Raw genomic sequence first — 17,355 nt, forward strand, 5'->3', positions numbered from 1 at the left:
CAGCCACGCTACTCTTTAATGGTTGGTTAATGGTTATTACAGTCGAGCATTTATTCCATGCCCAGTTTTTGCTGAGCAACAGATATACTTAATCAATAGCAGAGAAATATTTATGGAGCCATCAAGACATATTTCAGTTGAGCATTGATAGCTGCTGACCCTGTAGTGCTGTTTAAAAGTACAGCTGGAGCACAACAACATGCCGGATCAGAGCTTCCCCTTCATAGGATGAAAACAGTTCATTAGTAACTGGTAGAAATATGTGGATGGAAGTCCCGTCTGTGATGCCATATGTAGGACAGATAAACTGCCTCACTGGGATGGCAGCTAAACTGCTGGCTGACTGGAGAGACTTCCAGCCTGTGGATGAGATCCAAAACATGCATAAGGTTGAAATCCTGTGCACTGCCTACTGATGGATTCCACCCTGTTTGCTGTCTTTCTATCCATTTATTGCTGCTCTTTGCTTTCCCAGATTTTTTCCTTTTAAATGGGAAATGACATGCATCAGACTTTACTTTTGATCTGCTCAAAAGAACATTTTATTATTATTATTGTTATTATTGATATTTCATAGCCGGTCAGAGAAAAAAGCCCAGTTTTCTATTGAATTTTCACGTATTGATGCCCTGAATAGAACATGCCATTTTTCCAATTGAGGTTTTTTGTCAGGCACGTTAGTTTCCAGTTGATGCTCCACGGATTATCCAACCCAAAATTATAAGTATCAAAACTTTATAAAAAATGGTCTGGTCTTATTAACTTAATATCTAGAATTTTAGTTATTGTACATTATCAGGATGTTCTTTGTGACCAAGACGTGAGGTGATGCAAGAGTTAAAATGAAAAACCAGAGTGCATCAAACTATTTGCAACATGAAATGTATTTAACTTTGCTTTTGGAACCTTGGGAATCCTGTTTAACTTGGAGTTAGATGGGAATCTAAAATAAGGGAGGAAAATGACACCTGTGGAACCTGTTATATGCAGTAGCAGAAGAAATGCAAACTGATACCCCTGAAAACCACGTTGTTAGTTGTTAAACCAAGAGAAAAAAAAACTAGTGGACTTTTTTTCTTCTTTCTGAGACAGAAAACCTATAAAATGTTTTAAACTGAGCAAATTATAAATGGACGAAGTCAGGAATTGGCCAAACAAATTCACCTCAAAATCCAAATCCATTTTGGAGCTGTGTGAAACCACTAATACATTTCCTCAGTAGTTGCTGATATGTGAGGTGCTTTGCTCCATGTATAACATTGCAAGCACAAAAAGTCAGTTTAGTTTGCTGGCTGATGTTAGCTGTGCTTGCAGGTTTTTTTCCATGTCGGTATCAACATCCCGGTGCAGAATGCGGTTACACCCTGCTTTGGATGCTTGCTTATATTTCAGTTTGATCTGATGAAGCTGATGTCCAGCTGCTTTGTTGTTTAAAAAAACAAAGCAAAACAAAAAGAGATCAAAGTAGTGTAGATGAGTGCTGGTTAACACGGCTATCATCTGTTTTCTAGCCCCCAACACGTTTACAACTGTCATTGTAACATCTACTGACAGAACATTAATAATGTCTCTGAGTTCCCACATTATGAACTGATCACCTGCATGTCTTTGGACTGTGGGAGGAAGCCAGGTTACCTGGAGAAAACACACAGGGAGACTTGCTGACCCCATACGGGAAAGCCCCCGCTCACAGTGAGGTGCCACTGCTAAGCACCACATCACTGTGCTGCCTCTTAGCATTCTTGTCAAATCCAAAATCAACCAAAATGCAGATTTTTGTCCTCTCATGAAGCTGAAAAATCTCCAGAGAGCACCACGAGTACAGAGTTCTGCCATTTTTTTCGTAGACACAAAACAAACAAATGTTACTGTGTTGCCTGCATAGTTGTCAGGCTTTGGTGGCGCTACAGCAGTGTCTACATGACTGATTAAAAGTGTGATAATCAAACATGGTTTTAATGATGAAGCTGAATGATAACACTGATTGTTGGGCATTTCGGCACTGAACCCAGCAACGTCTTCACCGGTATTGAAAAAGGTGTAATATGATGTAATCATGGTAGTCGTGAGATGCAAGGGTTCTGTGCTTCAGTTTCACAGCTCCGCACCGGAGTTGTCAGAATCCCAGAGATCTCACTTCAGAGGCTTTATGGTGATCACATTCAGGCAATGATATGATGTGCTTCATGATAGAACTGTGAGATTCTGATAGCTCTGTTCACCTAAGGCGAATGCAGAGTTAGTCATATAAATGTCAGGAGGCCATACCTTCATCTGTCTTGAATAGGACACAACCCTTTGTTTTTAAAGCATGTGCTTTCAGGTTTCATTCACCAAACAACTGAGTTATATTTACACATCGGCCTACCGGCAAATGCCCAATGGCCAGTCCAGCTGTGTTAACCTGCAACCAAATCTGCAGCTCCACACAGCAATGTTACGACTTGGATTATATCGTATAACTCGTAACTCTTATGCTAGCTCCCCCCTGTAGCCTACTGTCTGAAATACCCGACGGTTGCAATAATTCTTTAAGTGTTATTTTTTTGGTATTCTAATTTCACCGAAGTTTACTAAACTCAACAAACTTAATATTACTTACCGGGACATTTATTCTCTCCTCATTTTCTTTCGCCGAAAAATTGTTTCCTGCGGTGCCTCTTTCGCGCTTGGCTCTCCTACCTTTGCTAACGTGATGCTCATAGTGCAAAAGCCGATGCTGCATTCACTTACACTCGGATATCTGAGCTTCACTGTGAAAACATAACCGTCCATTTGATATTTGATTGAATTTTATTGTTTTAGCTTCGGGGTGGCACCTGGGGTAGCCAGTCTGGTTGGGAGGGTGGTATTTTTTTTTTAGAGCTCTGGCAGTGCTCATCCTTTTCCACCTTGCACAAAGAAGCAGTCCTGATGATGGGTTAGGGACCTTCTTCAGCCCTGTCCAGCTCTTCTGGAGCTCTTCAGGAGGAATCGGACTACCTGTGCAACCTCTGTAGGGTTAGATATCGCCTCATGCTGTCAGTTGTGACATTGACCCTAGCTTGTAAACAACAGAAAATGTGAGTAGGGAAAAGTGTCAGTGGCCTCCACCTGTAAAGCCACTGCTGTTTCCCGGGGTTGTACCACTGTTGCCTCTGCAGAGCACCTGTTGCTAATTTTGTTAACACCAAAGCAGCTGAAAATGATTAACAACACCCTCTGCTACTCGGCTGCCCAGGACAATATCCTGCAAGTTAACGTGATGCTATACTCAGATTAAAATGTGTTTCTTTTCTTTTTTTGGCTGTGTGTGTGTGTGTGTGTGTGTGTGTGTGTGTGTGTGTGTGTGTGTGTGTGTGTGCGCGCGCGTGCGTGCGTGCGTGCGGTTTTTAGTGAAATTTCAGCTCGGTTTCAGGATATTCAATCACTGAAAGGAAATGTATTAAAACAACAGTGGGGAACTAAAACTAGTTCCACCTCTGTGAGGGAGAGACTTCCTAAGCCTTTTATACGTCTGAATATCTGAAATGTGAATACTGTTCCAGTACCAAAGATGATATAGACTCATTTATGCCTCTTGCCAGAGAAAACATTCCACTGTATATAAAACATAAAGAAATAGAAATTGCAGAGAGTTAAAACCTTTCGCTTCCTTTTTGATGGTAATTAGCCCAAAGGCTTAGGAAGTCTCTCTGCGTCACGGAGGTGGAACCAGTTTCAGTTCCCCACCGTTGTTTTCATTCATTCCCTTTCAGTGATTGAATGTCCCGAAACCGAGCTCGAATTTCACATAAAAATTTCTGGAGCCAGAGGCAGCTCCTAGAAGCTGGTTATGTTATATTGGATAGCCAGGCCCTGCCCAGCTGCTTCTCACGTTAAAGTACAGTATGTTGATTCACAGACTAATCAGTGTCCTAGCAAGTCTGTCTGTAATAGCGATGAAGTTGGCTGAGTTTTTAAATTGCACACTTTTAAAACACAAAGTCATGGAAGGAACCGAAAGAAACAACTGTCACCGTCAGTGCAATAAACTGCTTTCTTTCAGTTCTGGACGTGCTGATTCACTAGCTTATTCCTTGTGGATAAATTATTGACTTGAAATATCAATTTAAACTAAACAAATTCACTTAATTCTTGTGAGGCCGAACATGAGGCAGTATACTCCCTGCAGCCCCCATTTGCTATTTGCTGGATATCTCTTTCACCAAACCAGTGCCATGATATTCTCTGGAGGGTAATATTGGCAGTTCTAAAAGTGGCATGTATCCATGTGTGTTCAGTTCAGTACAGAAAACATGTTTATGCTCTTAAGAGTTGCTCTCATAAATAGTGATCAGAGCCACCCAAACTGGCATTACTAGTTGTTGTTGTGCTTTGTCTGTATTTATTCATGTCTCATCTCTGACTTTGTGCCGTTTACCTTTAGACTCGCCTTCATTTGCAAATTACTGCTCATCAAGTGAGTGATTTCCGTCTTGTATGCATGAATATTTTTATTCATGCTTTCAAATGCTGTTCTGGACTCATTCTTTGTGAGTGACTCTCAGATCAATATGGAAATTACTCTCAAAGTTTAGTTGACCCCAAGTCCCAAAGGTACTACAGAACTGTAATGGAAGCATCTCAAATTCATTTCACAGCAGGAGAACAAGCCTAAACATTCAGTCATAAGCATTCACTCCAGCCAAAAGAAGAACAACAGATGGTGTCCCCACAGCGTCCAGTTGTCGTCGTCATAACCAACCATCACAGTCAATCAGTCAGTCTGGGATTACACAGAGAGACGACGCTATGATAGGAAAAAGCCACAATCAGTCTGAGGAAAACTCACTGACACCATGACAGGATTTAAGTGTTTTATTTGTCGTTCCTTACATCAGATCTGGCTTCACAGATTTGTTCTTTTGTCTTCTTTGACGCGTGTCACTCATTAATCAATTATATTTATTGGTTATACAATCATAGAATCTAAAACATTACATAGTCTTAGTTTTTCATTAATGAGTATTAGGGGGTATTCTGTTTGTTATGCGATGGTAAACAAAATATCTTCACGTTTTGGTCTCTTCAAATAACTTGAAGATGACACTTATTGCTCTGGTGTTACAGCCACAGCCCTCTAATAACTATTCAGCCAACCCTGTAATGTACATACTGGTGGCTTGTGTCTGCACAGCCTGGCCTGATTAGTTTTGCTAATTGCAAAGTCTGCTTCAGTAATGGCTCAGAGTGTTTATTAGTGGTGTAACCATTTTCTTTTCCACAGTTGTTTTATTGTCCTTTTCAAACCTCTGGGGAAAAAGGAAAAGCATGATGATAGTGGGCTAGACTCTCATTTTATAGCACAATGTTTAAAATACAAACTATAGATGTAGCCACAGTTTAGTGAAGTGCAGGTGTTGGTAAATGTTTTTGGTGTTTCTGTCTTGGCGCTGGACGTGATAAATGAACGGTGTGTCTGACTAACAGAGACGTACTGTAGGCTAATCTCAAGGTAGCACCTCCCCAAAGCAAACCCTGCTTTATCCTCTGTTATTCTAGTGAGACCACTATGCACAACATGATCCTCACGTTATATTCATAAGACTTGAAAATAGCAATTGAGACTCATCAGGAAAGGGTTTACTGAGCTTGTAGTTAATTTGCTGAACAGTAGATCTTTATGCAAATGGACTTTTTGCAGAGCTGCCCCATGCTTCCACGTTGGCTTCACTTTTCAGGCCCAGGAGCCACATCCATCTTTTAACAAATACACTTCATGGTATTTGTCCACAGGACCTGGTTAACGAGGGCAGCACAGCATTTCCTGACAGCGAGGTCTGGGTTTGTATCCACCATCTGGCTGGGGTCTTTCTGTGGCGTTTGCGTGTTGTCCCTGTGTTTGCACGGGTTCTCTACGGATTCTCCGGTTTACGCCATTAGTCCAACAACATGCGCCGTTGGGTTAGGTTAAAATGACCACATGTGTGGTTGTGACTGCTATCTCTGTGTCTAGGGAGTAGCCTGCCCTGTGGTAGCTGTCATAGTCTCCAATGGAGCGTCCTCTTTATCTTCAAACTAGTATCTTCATTTGAAGGGTGAGACCTGCACCAGACGGACCTAAAAATGCATGAAAAACCACAGGATTTCTGTTCGTGGCTGAGGACATGTTGAGTCAGACATTCAGTGGCTCCAGTACTGAGGCAGCCTAATAGAGGAGAAATGAGAAAGTTGAGGTTCAGGATAAATGTGGGGAGAGATTCATGGCTTTCATTTTCAGAGCAACAAACAAGCTGCTGTTGCGTTTTATGGTGTAAAGTTGTGATGCTGATGGAAATGCTGGAAAACTAGTCAAGACTGAAACTTTCACACAGTCTCGTATGTGGAGTTCGTTGCATTTGATCTTACACAATTGGAGAGAGAAAGATTTGACTCAGCAGGCCGGGAGCTTAGCAGAGGGAAGTTTTCTGTCAGTTTCTCCTCTTATCTGTTTTTGTGGCTGGGAAGAAGGTAGGCAGGAAAGCAGAGACGAGCGCTGTTCAAGATGAGCAAGCTTTTCTGGCTGCAGTCTTATAAGAATGTTTGACAGAGAAGCTGTGGAGGGCAGTCTCTTTCTTTTTACATGCAAACTCGGAGGCATTCTGAGAAGTCTGTGATTTCACTTCACTTTTGAACAGAAAAGGTGGCACTGGGCGAATAAAATGCACTAAAACGGTTGGCCTTTATCTGTGGTGTCTCAAAGTGCTTCACACTTTGTCAGTAGTTCCTCAGCCTTCCCTGATAAGTGCTGCTCAAAGCTTGTCATCATGCTCAGGCTGTGCGACAGTAGTCAAAAAATTCTGAAGGCCTTCTCACAAGTTATTTCATATCATTTACCGTGTGGCCAGCGAGCTGACTTTCAGGATAAATAACTGAAGTCAGGGAAGAGCCCAGATAATACTGGCCTGTCAGAGATACTTTGGTATTGGATTGATGTGTCCAGTATACATGGGAATGCTGCTGTAATGTATAAACAGTGTCTCACACTCTATTTTTATTGTGGCTCTGGTTCAGATTCAGCACTCTTTAGAAGAGAACTGTCACAGCAGTGTGTTTGGGCACAGCGCTCTAGTGTCTCCAGTAGAACAAATGTTAGTTGGATTTGGTTACTATGGAAGGAAAGAAGCTCTGCTGACTGGGTGGCCCGACCGGAGGATGGAGATTAAAGAGCTGAAGAACATTCAAAGGGATTTCCCTTTATTTTAGAACTTTCCAGAATTACCTCTCACTAAATATTTAATCTTGCATTAAAGGAGGACGTGACATCACTGAGTCATGGAGTAGCTTTATTAGACTCTCCATCAAGGAGAACGTGGCATTTTGCCAATAAATAAAAGCCATAATACTTTCTGCTGGTTCTGTTCCAGTAGCCTCTCTTAAATTTATCAACCTAGTATATTGAATAATGCATAATGAGTCAAATGCAAAACGCCTGAAATAAAATAGAATAGAGTAGAATAGGCCTTTATTGTCATTGTACATGCATAACGAAACTGTGGGTGCTCCACACTATCAATGCTGGAATATACACTCAACAAAAATATAAACGCAACACCTTTGTTACTGCTCCCATTCCCCATGGGATGGACGTAGAGACCTAAAATTCATTCCAGATACAAAAAATGTTGTGGGCAGTCTGAGGTACACCTGTGCACTACTCATGATGTCAGATCAGCATCCTGATGTGGCACACCTGTGAGGTGGGATGGATTATCTCAATATGGCAGATGTGCCCACTACCACACATTTGGACTGATTTGTGACCACTGTTTGGGAGGGATGGTTATATTGTGTATCTGGAATGAATTTTAGGTCTCTACATCCATCCCATGGGGAATGGGAGCAGTAACAAAGGTGTTGCGTTTATATTTTTGTTGAGTGTAATATAAGTAGCAAACAGCAAGAATAATTAGCAAACAGGAGAAATTAATACAATGAAGAGGGATATACAGTGGGGCAAAAAAGTATTTAGTCAGCCACCGATTGTGCAAGTTCCCCCACTTAAAATGATGACAGAAGTCAGTAATTTGCACCAGAGGTACACTTCAACTGTGAGAGACAGAATGTGAAAAAAAAATCCATGAATCCACATGGTAGGATTTGTAAAGAATTGATTCGTAAATTAGGGTGGAAAATAAGTATTTGGTCACCTCAAACAAGGAAAATCTCTGGCTCTCACTGACCTGTAACGTCTTCTGTAAGAAGCTTTTCTGTCCCCCACTCGTTACCTGTATGAATGGCACCTGTTTGAACTCATCATCTGTATAAAAGACACCTGTCCACAGCCTCAAACAGTCAGACTCCAAACTTCGCCATGGCCAAGACCAAAGAGCTTTCGAAGGACACCAGGAAAAGTATTGTAGACCTGCACCAGACTGGGAAGAGTGAATCTACAATAGGCAAGCAGCTTGGTGTGAAAAAATCAACTGTGGGAGCAATCATCAGAAAATGGAAGACATACAAGACCACTGATAATCTCCCTCGATCTGGGGCTCCACGCAAGATCTCATCCCGTGGGGTCAAAATGATCATGAGAACGGTGAGCAAAGATCCCAGAACCACACGGGGGGACCTGGTGAATGACCTGCAGAAAGCTGGGACCAAAGTAACAAAGGTCACCATCAGTAACACACTACAACGGCAGGGAATCAAATCCCGCAGTGCCAGACGTGTTCCGCTGCTGAAGCCAGTGCATGTCCAGGCCCGTCTGAAGTTTGCCAGAGAGCACATGGATGATACAGCAGAGGATTGGGAGAATGTCATGTGGTCAGATGAAACCAAAGTAGAACTTTTTGGTATAAACTCAACTCGTCGTGTTTGGAGGAAGAAGAATACTGAGTTGCATCCCAAGAACACCATACCTACTGTGAAGCATGGGGGTGGAAACATCATGCTATGGGGCTGTTTTTCTGCCAAGGGGACAGGACGACTGATCCGTGTTAAGGACAGAATGAATGGGGCCATGTATCGTGAGATTTTGAGCCAAAACCTCCTTCCATCAGTGAGAACTTTGAAGATGAAACGAGGCTGGGTCTTCCAACATGACAATGATCCAAAACACACCGCCCGGGCAACAAAGGAGTGGCTCCGTAAGAAGCATTTGAAAGTCCTGGAGTGGCCTAGCCAGTCTCCAGACCTCAACCCCATAGAAAATCTGTGGCGGGAGTTGAAAGTCCGTGTTGCTCGGCGACAGCCCCAAAACATCACTGCTCTCGAGAAGATCTGCATGGAGGAATGGGCCAAAATACCAGCTACTGTGTGTGCAAACCTGGTAAAGACCTATAGTAAACGTTTGACCTCTGTTATTGCCAACAAAGGTTATGTTACAAAGTATTGAGTTGTATTTTTGTTATTGACCAAATACTTATTTTCCACCCTGATTTACGAATAAATTCTTTACAAATCCTACCATGTGGATTCATGGATTTTTTTTTCACATTCTGTCTCTCACAGTTGAAGTGTACCTCTGGTGCAAATTACTGACCTCTGTCATCATTTTAGGTGGGGGAACTTGCACAATCGGTAGCTGACTAAATACTTTTTTGCCCCACTGTAGATACAAAACAAAAATATATATACAAAATAAAGCGAGAGGCACATATTAGATGGTGCTTGGAAGTAGTCCAAAGAAAAGACTTCATCTGAATGGAGTCTGTGTGAGTGGCTTGAGTGATGAGTGTTACTAAGACCATGGCTCAGTTTGGTGAGGTGGGTGGGCAGAGTGGGGTGTGGGGGGATATAGTGTTTGTTAACAGTCCCAGGGGAAGAAGCTGTTTGTGAGTCTGGAAATGTGGGACCTGATTGACCTGAGGCGCCAACCAGAGGGTAGCGGGTCAAACAGGTGATAGGTGGGGTGCAAGGGGTCACCTGTGATGACCCTGGTTTTCCTGACACAGGAGGATCTGGAGATGGCCTCCAGGTTATTCTCCCTCAGGACACAGAGGACGTGCAGCCGCTGCTGGGCCTTCTTTACCAGGGTCAAGCATCATAAACCAGAGGACTTTGGTTTATTATGAGTAAAATCAGTTTAAGTCAGTTTCCTCACTTCAGGTCAATCAGCGCAGTGCAGTTACAGACAGCTATATCTCCCTGACCTGTTGTTCAGTCATGTCTAATCAAGGCTTTTTATTTCTCAGGCTTTTCAGCGAGGGTCTTTGCTAGGTTGACTGGCTTTATCGGGCCCACAGGGAATCAGGTCATATCTGTACTGATGAATGTTCAGGACCTTGTTTTGGATTTTGCTGCAGTTGGAATGAATAAAATGCTTTCACACTACTTTTGTTGACTGTTGAATGTGTCAGTTGGTATAGAGTGTGTTTATTGTTCAGTGGGTCTTAGCCCTGGTTTTAAATCTCTGACTCTACATTAAATTGTCAGGCAGAAGAAAAGCATCATACCTTGAGTGAATGATGAAGTAATTTACATGAAAAATTCTGTAAAAAGGTTTGGGAGTAAAGAGATGTAGTCATTGCTAAAGTTGGCTTCCGATATCTCGTCTCAGAGTCTCGAGCCCTTAAGTCCAATTATCTCAATGCAGAGATCTTGTCTCAGAGTTAGTTCGGTCTGTCATCTTGCAGCTGCTGCAGATCTTCCATTCTTCCCAAAACTGCCTTTTTTCCCCCTCTTTCAATTTCCTCTCTTGTCTACAATGGTTAAAACACATCCTTGAGGCAACTGTTTGTATGTGAATGAGTGAGAGTGTGTGTGTGTGTGCGAGAGACGGCTCTATGGAAACAAGGTCAGTTCAGACAGATGTCTCATCAACTTCAACTTGTTCTCTCAGAGTATTGCAAACTCATTTGCCCTCATCAAATTATCCACTGTTCATGTCATGTTTCATTTCCTGACTGTTACATTCGAGATGCCTCGAACTGGACCCTACAATCCATACATATTAAGTTTATAGTCATGGACAAGTGATAAATCCTCTTTTAAAGGATCAGCATTTTATGTTCTGCAGTTTAATAGGTTTAAAATGACACTTCCAGACATTTATTGAAAATAAACCCAAGCTTCACATCCTTTTGATTACTGGATATAAATGATTAAAGCATAATAAGTGATTCGTTTTAGTGTCTAAATACAGTATTTTGCCTTCTGGCATTCCACACAGTTGTGAACAATTCAACTGATACATTTGTTTAGTACCTGAGGCACTGATCTCAAAGTATACGAAACTGAACATGCTTACATATGAACTTACTTCTTCACACACCCAAATAACCCAGAACATAAGGAAATAATAATAATAAAAAAAAAGCAAACAAAAAAACTACATCTTATGCAAAAGGTACAGTCTGATGGGAGACTCTAAGGTCGTTGGATGTTGCTAGGATAGTAGTCTGTAGGATAACTTTGAAGTGAAGTTCAGTGAGCTCCTGTCCTGAAGAGCACCACAGATGTGATGTTTGGGAGGATCTATGGTACTGCATGGGGAAGTCAAATAAACAAACTGGTACCCAAAAAGTTGATTCTGTGTACCTGGACGCAGCGCTTTCAGTGGGAGAAACATGTCCACCCCAAGGATCTGCTCTGCCAGCACAGACAGAGTAAAATAGAGTGCCAGAAGGATTACCATGATTTATACGTTGGGGGAACCAAACAACCTCTGGCTAAGCCGATGGCACAACATAGAGCTAACTTTTCATGCCAGGATGAGGATGTACACATCTTGGGCAGGGAGGAACACTGGTTTGATTGGGAAGTCAAGGGGGACATTTCTTTCAGTGTCATGATTGCAGCAATTCCCCAACTCTCTGTGAATGGTACTCAGCCATTGATCCAATGGTCATCAGAATCAGAATCAGAAAGGGTTTTATTGCCAAATGTTGAGCGGGTTTACAACATTAGGAAATTGCTGCGGTGCTTCAGTGCAAACATACTGTTATAAATACTGTTATAAATTAAGCTTAAATAGACATGAAAATAAAAATGAGAATAAGAATTAAAAGTGCTAAGTAGATAGATAGATATATACATGATATATACATGAGTGCATGACAATTTGCATTAATAACCAAGAAATTGAAGTCATGGCCCATTGTTCGTCAGTGGTGCTAGTGCCAGCCCTTGTGCAAATGTACTGTTTATAAAGTTGGGGAAAGTCAGCTGAGACTGAAGAAGACTGAAAACGCTACGTCTAGATGAACAGAATCAACTTTTGGGGATTTCCTTACCTAAGTGATTGAGCATACATGAAGATGTAACAAACCGGTATGCTATGTGGCTAGCTAGCATCACCCAACATGCTGTTCTGCAGTAGAATTTTGTAAACGTAGTAATTGTTGTAGAGCTTGTATTTAAAAAAATAAAAAATAGAAAGAAATGTTATTGTAATTAACCCCATTGAAGAGAGTTGGGTTTTGGTTATTGATAGTTTTCTTTTATTAAAACTTGTGACACGTAAAGAACTGTAAATGTGAAGAGTGCTCGGTTATTACAGCTCACCTCGGTATGCTCCACAGAGCTGGTAGCACTGTGCAAAAGATTTGAGCCCACTCAGTTTTGTTTTTTTTTTTGAAAAAAATATTTCTTTATATTTTAATGCAAATATAGTATCTCTGGTTCAACTTGTCTTTAGTATGCATAGAGGTGGTCAGCATACTAGTACAGGAGTCTATAACCATCCGTAAAACCCAGCCTGTGTCGTACCAGTGGTGATGGGAATCTTGTCAAAATTTGATGGAATTATGAAGGTAGAAAGTGGACTTTGATCCACCATGTAATACCATCTGGAAAGCGTCTGATTGGCAGTGTCTTTGTTTTTCAGTATGACAATAATCCCAAACGTATTATTTTATATTTTCCTAGCAAAATATAAAGGAATAAAGCTATGTATTAGATTTAAATGCATTGAAAAGCAACATTTGGGATTCTATTTATTCACTCGTACTGGATAAATTCATATTTCATGAAGTTGAGATCGTTATACCAGGCATTTGGCATAGCACTTTCACATATATACATACACTAAGAGTGATACTGTGATAGTCCAGTGTGTGCCATTTGAGTTCTAAGCTTCTGTTTGTGTGTGTCTGGCTGCAGGGGTCTGAGACCTGGACGTCATCTGGAGGACGACGACCTTGTGCCTGAACTGGCTCACATCCATCCCAGAGAGAGACCAGACTGGGAGGAAACCATCAGTGCCATGGTGAGAAACACTTGACTTTTTTTAACATGGATTTTTAATTAGAAGCATCATCCATCTTTTCTTTTTCTTCTTTTTTCTTTCTTTCTTTTTTTTTTAAACCTACCCACTTATGCTCAGAGTGAGCTGCTTGAAATATCACCCTGTGGCTGGGTGACTCCCCCTCGCTGGGTGATGGTAACAGGGTGTTAAAGAACCGTTATAAACCAGGTTAATAGTGCTTGCTTGTCAGTGAGTACTACATCTAGAAAGAAATGTGGCCTGTGAAAGTAATCTGATGCAATCTTTTTTCCAAGGAGTATGTACGTGTTCCTCATTCCTTCATTCTGATGGGACTTTAAGTTTTTGTGTGTGTGTGTGTGTGTGTGTGTGTGTGTGTGTGTTTTTTGTTTCCTTTTGTTTTTTAAATGCACTAAGACACAATTTCCTGTATTCCTGTATTCAGACTGTTCCAGATAAGGAGAATATACCTTTAACCAGTAAATGAAAAATGGATTAAGATTCTTATATCAAGCAGGCTTATCACTGTAACGTTCTGCTGATTGTTGATGGTAGAATATTCGGGAGGGAAGAAATGTCATAAACTGGCTTGTTGCAACAGTGGCATCCTGTTATAGTACGACAGTGAAATTCAGCGACAGTGAAATTCAATATATTTGTATACATTTAATGCAGGACTGTCAGTTTCTACCATCAGTTCAGCTCCATCAACAAAATACATCATTAGTATTTGCAAACATTAAAAAAGCTTTGAAGAAAAAGGGAACCAAAATCCAGGTATCTGAGGTCCAGATGACTCCAGCCTGCAGGGGAAATTGTGCACCTTTCACTTTTGCCATGCATTTGTGTCGCCAGCTCATTTTGCTGTGTTTGTCAAATGTGATCTATGTAAAACCTTTAAGTTGAACTTATTGTTTTGTCCTGTGATCACCGCACTTCAGTAAAGTCAGTCATTCCTGACACGTCTGATCCATGATCCAGTGAGAACACCTCCCCACCCTGTCGGCTTGTTTGTTGCCTGTCACTTCCTTATCAGTCTGTTTTTAAGCCACTGGGCCGATGACATGTCTGTCTCTCGTATTGAAAACTGTCTCTCTTTTGCTCCCAAAAGCCTGCTGAACCTTAATGCAGACTGTTGGTGTTCTAAACCTACCACACTCCAAGCTCTTCGCACAGATCGGTCATGTACAGATCGGTCTGATTATTTCATCTCTCCGTGCTCGTCCCATTCACCAGACGCCATTCATTCATTATTTCCTTTCCTCTTATTTAGTTCGGGTCTTGCTTCCTGCATCGGCAGCACCGTGAAAATGAGGCCGTCTCCATGGTAACATGTCGAGCCACCCGTGGTTGGCGCGTGGTTGGAGCGGTATCACGACTGCTCATTTCGATCGGGCAACAGAGAGGAAGAGAAACAGCAAGAGAAATCTGAGCAACCTATTGAATATTATTTAGAGAGGCGGTGCTTTTAATACTGCGTGTGTGTGATTGTTTGCTCAGTTTGCAATACGGCTGTGTCCACTGGGGCACTATGCATCATTTATGTCTCCAGTGGTTGGAAGACATGATGAAAAGAAGTGTGAACAACTTGGTGTAAGCTGTCACACCAACGCCCTGGTGCACTGTGTAGGCTAGATCATATTCTAGTAGAACAAAACCCGCACGCACCCGTGCAACGTGATCATCATCAGCAACTTAAATACCTGCAGTCTACATGACATGCAACATTCCTATTTTAGCAACGATACAAGATAATTCGGTTCGTTTTTTATTTTATTTTATTTAGATTTTATTTTGTCTTACCAACAAGCACTTGTTTATGTTCAGATACAGAGTGTTTGTCTGTAGTGGTAAAAAAGTTACAACTGTAATTGTAGCGAGTGATGTAGCTTTAAAATGAAATCAAAAAACGATGTTAGTAGCTCACAATCCCCCCCCCCCCCCCATTAAATCTTCATGTGATGCAGAAACGCAGCTCTGGCTGTTTGATGTGTCCGGGCTTCTTGTTGTGTATGTAAAACGCAAGGCATGATATCGCCCAATGAGAACACAGTGAGTTTATACATGTCGTCAGAGCTGTGAAAATGAGAACTGTGACAGGCACAATACTGTGTTTTGCATTAGCACTGTGAAACGATGAGATTATCACCACGTTTTGTGTGGCAGATGACTGAAAAACAAAGGTACTAAGTATTTTATCGCTGTTCAATTCATAGTAGGATGCAAGAGGGTAGATGTAAGTGTGTAGTAAGCTTTATTACCAAATAGGACTAATCATTGCAGCCAGCTCACTGATGGTTAAACAAAAACTGTAGTAACCAATATAACCACCTTCTCACTGGCAGCATAACTTGAGAGAGCAAATTTAATCCTGCTGTACAGAAACAGCTACAAGTGCTCCATCTTTCACCTCTACCTGGGCCCTTTTAGCACCTGGAATAGAGGTGGTGCAGAAAGTCTCAGTGGTCTGACCGCATATGCAAAGCACCGTACCTGTCAGCGGCTGTGGTGAGGTTACAAGCTGAATGAATGAAGCTTTCACAGTTCTGTAACCTTGCCTAAGTCATGCTCCTGTTTTCTTACACAGCTTCACAGCGAGTAAATCCACTGATTAAAATCTGCTTGCACTAAAGTAGATTCCCCAGACTCTTACCACATCTGCTTTTGATTTTCAGTCTAATTTAAGCTAAATGATGCGAATGGCTTTATTTTTGAACACGATAACAACCAGAGTGAGTGGCTGTCGGTGAATCTGTGTGGGGAGTGGTCTTTTAGTCAGAGACTGCAGAAATGCTTCTCAACCAACTGTGCCTGATGCTTTTAGATGTTCAACATAGTTTCCAAGTCAAACTGTTGTTGTTATTGTTCATAATGCTCAGATTCTTCCATCTTATGTATAAGAATTAAATGACTAAAAATAACAGTTCCTGACTTGATTCCTGCTACTGAGCATGAGTTAAAAATCAGTCGGTTCTGGAATAATCTTCATACAAAAACAGGACTGACTGTGATATTTTAAGTCTGCACAGTACACACTATGGACTGAACGCTGTTTCATAACATGTGTAAGTGTGCAAAGACCTTGAAACACTCCCTCGGCTTGTCCATTAACCACATGTATGTGAGGCATTCATGACATTACTATACATTTAAATTAGGGATACACAAATGTAGCTTTTTCCAGCACTAATATGCTACAGATGTCTGCCAGGCTGCATTTAAGTGTTGCTTTCGAAAATAAAATGTAATCTATGTAATGTAATAAAATGAATCTAGTAATTATTAGTAAAATAATAATAACAACAATAATAATAATAATAACAATAGAGTGAAGATCCAATTTTGATTGATCTCCTTTATTTGCAGTCATGTTATTTCAGCTCGGTGTGAGAGGAGGATTTGCGTCATACTGCTGTTATTTACAGTCATCCTTACACACATTGTAAAGCTGACAAGAGAAGTGAAATATTTATCAAGGTGGCAGCAGGTTATGTTATAGGAAGTGCAATAAAAGCTTCGGAATCAAACATAACAAGAATGAGAATGAGCAACATATGAGAGAGAAGAAAACAAAAAAGCCTTGTTGTTGATGAAGCTGCTCAGCTGTCAGCTGACCACAGTCTGCAGTTTAGTCAAATATTATTGCAAAGCATATAAAGAAAAGCTGTTGGTGATGGAGGCGTGAAGTATCTTCACGCTGCTGTTGCTTGACTGTTAACTTCCTCCATGCTAAGTTAGCGTTTTCGCTACCAGCTGAGACGCTGCTGCTCACGGCTGGCGTGGTAAACACTGAACAGAACTACAACAATCACCCTCGTAGATGTGCCCATTTTCACCCATCAGGCCCTAGTTGGCATGTGTACAGGTATTCTTCAGACATCTTTAACACTTGTGTTTTCTGCTCTTGGCTCTGTATGATGTGAATGAGGGGATATCCCTAATAAAACTATTCTGACTGTGAGAATAGAAAAGCCCTCCCACATGCTGTTCAAACCTTCTGCAGCGAATCAGAAGAAAGCTGGCTTAAAGGAAGACGGGCTTGTTTTAGAGGGTGAATTGAGATAAATAAGGATTAATGTGTCCTGTGAATCATGCAGAATTACTCTGCCAGAGTCCGAGAATAAAAAATATGAAGTTTAAAACAGCAAACGGAAAGTGCACATATGAAGCAATTCAAAGACCAGGATGAGCTGGGAGAAAATAATAAT

The 17,355-nt window shown here is 41.3% G+C and overlaps 1 protein-coding gene across 3 annotated transcripts in view; it reads left to right on the plus strand.

Annotated features, from left to right (window-relative positions):
• Positions 1-17,355, plus strand: part of arhgap32b (Rho GTPase activating protein 32b) — a 121,430-nt gene that overhangs the window by 44,667 nt on the left and 59,408 nt on the right. For all 3 annotated transcript variants that reach the window (XM_026182996.1, XM_026182997.1, XM_026182998.1), the window contains exon 3: positions 13,045-13,150. In XM_026182996.1, the coding sequence (XP_026038781.1) occupies positions 13,045-13,150 (106 nt within the window). The remainder of the gene's footprint in view (positions 1-13,044; positions 13,151-17,355) is intronic.

The sequence above is a fragment of the Astatotilapia calliptera genome, chromosome 10 (assembly GCF_900246225.1).
Source record: "Astatotilapia calliptera chromosome 10, fAstCal1.2, whole genome shotgun sequence".
In the NCBI taxonomy this organism is placed as follows: Eukaryota; Metazoa; Chordata; class Actinopteri; order Cichliformes; family Cichlidae; genus Astatotilapia; species Astatotilapia calliptera.